This window comes from Argentina anserina, chromosome 6 (genome assembly GCF_933775445.1).
Source record: "Argentina anserina chromosome 6, drPotAnse1.1, whole genome shotgun sequence".
NCBI lineage: Eukaryota > Viridiplantae > Streptophyta > Magnoliopsida > Rosales > Rosaceae > Argentina > Argentina anserina.
The window spans coordinates 10,747,605-10,752,953 of record NC_065877.1 but is presented as its reverse complement, the minus strand read 5'-3'; the positions used below and the strand labels follow the sequence as shown (position 1 = coordinate 10,752,953).

The 5,349-nt window shown below is 37.0% G+C and overlaps 1 protein-coding gene across 2 annotated transcripts; it reads left to right on the top strand.

Moving 5' to 3' along the window:
* The first annotated feature begins 1,083 nt into the window (after positions 1–1,083).
* On the top strand, positions 1,084–3,075 carry LOC126797768 (uncharacterized). Of its 2 annotated transcripts, none has more exons than XM_050524487.1 (4): positions 1,084–1,570; positions 2,276–2,386; positions 2,510–2,590; positions 2,870–3,075. In XM_050524487.1, exons 1-4 carry the CDS (start codon positions 1,271–1,273, stop codon positions 2,951–2,953), a joined length of 576 nt encoding a protein of 191 aa, XP_050380444.1. In that variant the 5' UTR covers positions 1,084–1,270; the 3' UTR covers positions 2,954–3,075. The 2 variants fall into 2 exon arrangements, with proteins under 2 accessions (XP_050380444.1, XP_050380446.1); XM_050524489.1 differs by having other exon boundaries at positions 1,087–1,570; positions 2,879–3,075.
* The last annotated feature ends 2,274 nt before the right edge of the window (positions 3,076–5,349 follow it).

Genomic DNA, 5,349 nt, shown 5'->3' with positions numbered 1-5,349 from the left:
TGCTCAAAGAAAAGAAAAAGATGTTCAAAGAGTTTATGATCTTGTGGTTTTGTCTCGATAGCTATTGTTACTGATATTGTTCTCAATTTTGTGGTTTCTTAAGCTTTAAATTATGGATTATGTACACTAAGTAGCAGCTCTAGCTTAGATACTGTTGAGCAACATGTCTTGATAATCTTGAGGAACCTTTTCTTCTTTTACTATGAACATTATCTCAAACTCAAAGTTATTAACATGTAAATATGGATTTCTCGATAAGCTACTCTTTTGGCCACTATTTTCAGTATTTTGTAAGTTAGACAATACACTAATTAATTAATGCAGTTTACATATTCTCAAGCTTAAGTTTTTGTACTGAATGAATTTACGATGAAGGTGTTTGGCGGCTCATGCCACTTATGATCATTGTATTAAAAACAACATATATATGATGGAAGTGCCTTCTGGCAGTGAATAAGTAATCGAAGTCATTTATTCTGTAAGCATATGTTTTTATAGTTTGCAACCATGAAAATTAAAGCATTATGTTAGAATTTATTTTAATATATTATTCGTAATCTTATAAAACTACATACATAATCAATCGTCAGACAGATTCATATACATAACCAATATATATAATAATTAGTATCATACTCTAAAATTTGTGACTAGTTAAATCGAGCAAAAATTCAAATTATGGGCTTGAATAGACAAACAAAGATTTTGAAATGACAAGGGGATGGAGCAGTTGGGAAAGAGCTTCACATAAACTTGCAAAGAGACAAAGAATTAAAAAAAAAAAAACAAATCCAGACAGAACCACCGTACCTCATTTCATTCAGTAAAAAAGGCAAGAACTGCACAACATCTTTATCAAGTGGGTTGGCAGTTGTGTCATTTCAACCTAAACCTCCCTTTTTCTATTTTCTTTTCTCTTTTAAATTTTAATCTTATTTTTTTATACATCGAAGAAGAATCAAATTAGCCGCTGGCTTTAAGAAAAAAACTTTAACGCCTGCCGCACACAGAGAGAGAGAGAGAGAGAGAGAGAGAGAGAGAGAGAGAGACCCTTTCACCATATTAAAGCCCCCTTCTGCAAATCCCAGACCCAAAAAAAAGTGTGAGAGGAAAAAAAACCAGAGCAGAGAAGAGAAGAGAAGAGAAGAGAAGAGAGCATTTGAGCAAAAACCCATCGTTCCCCAACCCACCCCAAAAGCAAAAGCTCGGTTCTTTGTCTCTCAAAAGAGAGATAATCCAGAGAAGGAAGATAGGGTTTTCACTGTGTTGTATGAGCAAGCAACGCCTCGGGGAGATGATGCAGACCATCGAGCAGGCTCCTCCCCCGCCTGCTCAGTCTGCTCCGTCGCAGCATCAGCTGGCGCTTCAGCAGCAGCAACTGGGCTCTGGGTCTCTGAGCTTCAACAGTAACCTGTCTAAAGAGGATGAGGAGATGTCCAGGTCGGCTCTCTCCACTTTCAGGGCCAAGGAGGAAGAGATCGAGAGGAAGAAGTTGGAGGTGAGAGAGAAGGTTCAGGCTCAGTTGGGTCGTGTTGAAGAAGAGACCAAGCGCTTGGCTACCATTCGTGAGGTTTGTCTTTCCTCACTTCTCTTCCACTTCGACAACAACAGGGGTTTACCAGTTTGAACTGACATAATTTTTTTTTTTGAGGTTTCAAGTGTGTGAGCTCAGATTTTGAGGTTTTTGTAAACAGAGCTAAACACTTGACTGTCACTAATTTCTCGATAATTTTCTTGATAAATTTATGGAACTTTTTGGTTAACAATCTTTGATGAAAAACCCAGATCCCAAATGTTTTATCCAACTAAGTCACCTTTTTGTTATTTCCGTTTTCAAATCAAGGTCAGAGATTAACTATGGTGTGAAGAAATATTGCAGAACACTCTGATTCTTGGGTATTAAATGATGTTACAGTTTTTATTCTCTATTTAAAGTCTTAACTTAGTGCAACAATTCAAGATCTGGAGAGTACAACACATGAATCTGCTGATTAAAGTGATTTAAATTTTCGATTTGGTGATGTGCATAAGCCACCAACTTTCAGAAGGGAAAATCAGACCGTTAATAATTTTGATAACCTAGAATAAGGTCCTATTAATTTCATTTCTAAAAAAATATTAATACCTTTCTGAAAGTATCTATGTCTCATGGAGTATCTTTTTATGCCCGTTGCAATTAACCCAATCCCAATAATGTATATTACTGTAATTTAATTTTACTATAAAATTGTCAGTAATTAATCTTTGTTCCTGTTTCTGAATATGAAACTTGCAGGAGCTTGAAGGGCTTTCAGATCCAATGAGGAAGGAAGTTTCACAGGTCCGTAAGAAGATCGATACAGTTAACAAGGAGTTAAAGCCACTGGGACAAAGCTGCCAGAAGAAGGTATGCAATTAGCTTAAGGATTTACAGATTAAATACTATTTAATTACTTCTATGCATATGCAATGATGCATCCATGGATTCTTGCATGTTTATGATGATTTTGGATTCGTAAACTTGTTACAGGAAAGAGAATACAAGGAAGCACTGGAGGCTTTCAACGAGAAGAACCAGGAAAAAATGCAGCTCATTACAAAGCTAATGGAGGTTAGTTTCTTTGAAATATGTTTCTTCACTTGTGTCGATATTATCCATGCGTGCTACATTTTAGGTTAAGAGTTTTGGGTTTAGGATACATGTGGACAGTTGATTATGGGAAATTTGTAAAGGGGTAGCTTTTAACACAATGTCAATGCACGGTAAATGTGGTAGAGGATCAACTTTGAGCATTTGCTTCCAATAATAGAACCTTACAACTTATATCTTTTTGCTCTGATTCTGTTATCTGAAATTGTCTTTGTGCCGTGTATAATATTGGGTTGAAAGTCTATGCAGCTCGTGGGCGAGAGTGAGAAGATGAGGATGAAGAAGCTGGAGGAGCTGAGCAAGAACATTGATTCAATGCAGTGAATATAGCCATTGATGATAGTTCTGATTAGGTGTGTGTGATGTATTTATGATGACTACTGTGTTATGATGACTACTGTGTTAATGTTTACATATAGGAATTTTTTTACAAATAGTACATGAAGTACATGGGTCTAATTTTATACACGTACAGTTAATGCTTAATACTCACCAAATCTGTTGGCTTGTCGTTTAAGCAATGCAAACAACAAATATAGTTTAGCAACCAATTACAAAATACAAAATAAATATAAGATTAATGAATCACGTCAGTATCAGTGTGTCAAATCTAATATATACAATGTCAATGACTCATAACTCATAAGAGACGAGGGCCTCATCATCCAAGATGCAGATTACTTAGACTCCAATGGATTTCAGACTAGCTTTAAGGAATCTGTTTTGTAACTTTTGTTGTCCATATCATGAGCATTAATTTCTAAATTCATCGGTTGTGTTCGGTTGGTTTCTTTCATTTGCTGCATGACTGATTGGTTTCTTTCGTTTCTTGCATTAGTGATCGATATTCTCAAATCAATTATTTTTATGGTGGATTTTGTAATGATTGCAAGGCTAAGATGGTCCAAGAACAGCATGGCGGGGGTGGTTTATAATATAGGACGAATTATTCATAAAAATATATACAGGGAGGCGTTCAAAGAAGACGTCCGCAATTCTTCAAAAGTGCGAACGTCTCAGCTTTTCTGACTGATCGCATGTCGACGATGGTGTTCCTATTGTCAGAGCAATTGCATATGCATCCTAGACGTCATTATCACGAAGATGAAGGCCCAAGGAGAGCATGTTTAAAGTTTTTGGGCAGCAGTCTCACTTGAAATCTGTTGGTTCGTTGAAATAGATTAAAAACCAGTTGGCAGTAGCTCCACCGTCAAGAAGAAGCTCCAAGTAGAGGCTTAGACATCATCTAATAGCAGAAGATCCATCGCCGGCGTGCGATCGGTCGGAAGACGTCCGCACTTTTAGAGAGTTGCGGATGTCTGTTCTTGATCGAGCTATCTCTTAGGGCCCCTTCCACTAAGGGATCTTATATATATATATATATATATATATATATATATATATTTTTTAAAGGGATAGCTCAATCACCAATTTTTCGATTACATTTTTCACATTTTCACCGTTCAACTTTTAAAGTCTAATGTGTAAATCACCTCTGTAAAATTTCAGCCAAAATTGTGATCGTTAAGATATCAAACTTGATGAAAGCAATAGACGCACCAAATCTGTCAAACTTGAACCGTTCATGTTTATAATTTTAAATTCCAGTTTTGAATGTTTTAAACACCTCTATTTTTTCTGAAAGTTTACATAGCTATTTATATATTAGACTCTAAAAGTTGAACGATAGAGATGTGCAAATATAATCAATACGTTGGTCAAGTGACCTATCCATTTTTTAAACCAAAAAATGGGATCCATCACTAGAAATGCAGTTTATATATATAGGCCATTTCAAGTGCGGCCGTCCCGATTCCGACGACAACATGCCACACGGCGCGGCTGACCAGCACAACCGCATTACCCACCTCCCGGCGATCCCGTCTGTGTCAGTCGGAGTTTCATCAGTGACCCATGACGGCATGAATATGCAAAAAAATCAAGTTTTTGGGCAAATTTCGGCAATTTTGCAATTTCGGCCGCCGCGGGTAGCCGATAGAGTTCCGACCGGTACAGACAGGACCGCTGGGAGGTGGGGAGTGCAGTTGTTGTGGTTCGCCCGGCCGTTGCGTCCTGCCGTCACCGGAATCAGCGAATCCGTACTTTACGTAAGGTACAGACATCCGCACCTGAAAATCCTTCTATATATATAGTCATTCCACTAAGAGATCCATTTTTTGGGTATTTTAAAGGGATAGTTCATTCACCAACTTTTCGATTACATTTTCACCGTTCAACTTTTAGGATCTAATGTGTAGATCATCCCTATAAAATTTTAGCCAAAATAGTGATAGTTAAGGTATCAAACTTGGTGAAAGCAATAAACACATCAAATCTGTCAAACATGAACTATTCATATTTATAAGTTTAAATCTCAGTTTTTTAAATGTCTTAAACACCTTCATTTTGGTTGAAATTTTACAGAGGTAATCTAAAAATTAGAATCTAAATGTTGAACGGTGGAGATGTTGAAATATGATCAAGATATTTGTCAAGTAAGCTATCCCTTTAAAAGACAAAAAAAAATAGATCCCTTAGTGGAAGTGCCAATAAGAAAGATATTAGTTTATGACTGCCTAAAGAAGATTGAGCATGTCACGTTGCCGTCGCTGTACAAGCATAATATAGACGGCTCCCCAAACTTGTGAACGAAACCAGAACCAAGCAGACCAGACATGGCCTTTTGGTGAGTTGGCTAGCTCATTCTTTGTGCTCTAAGC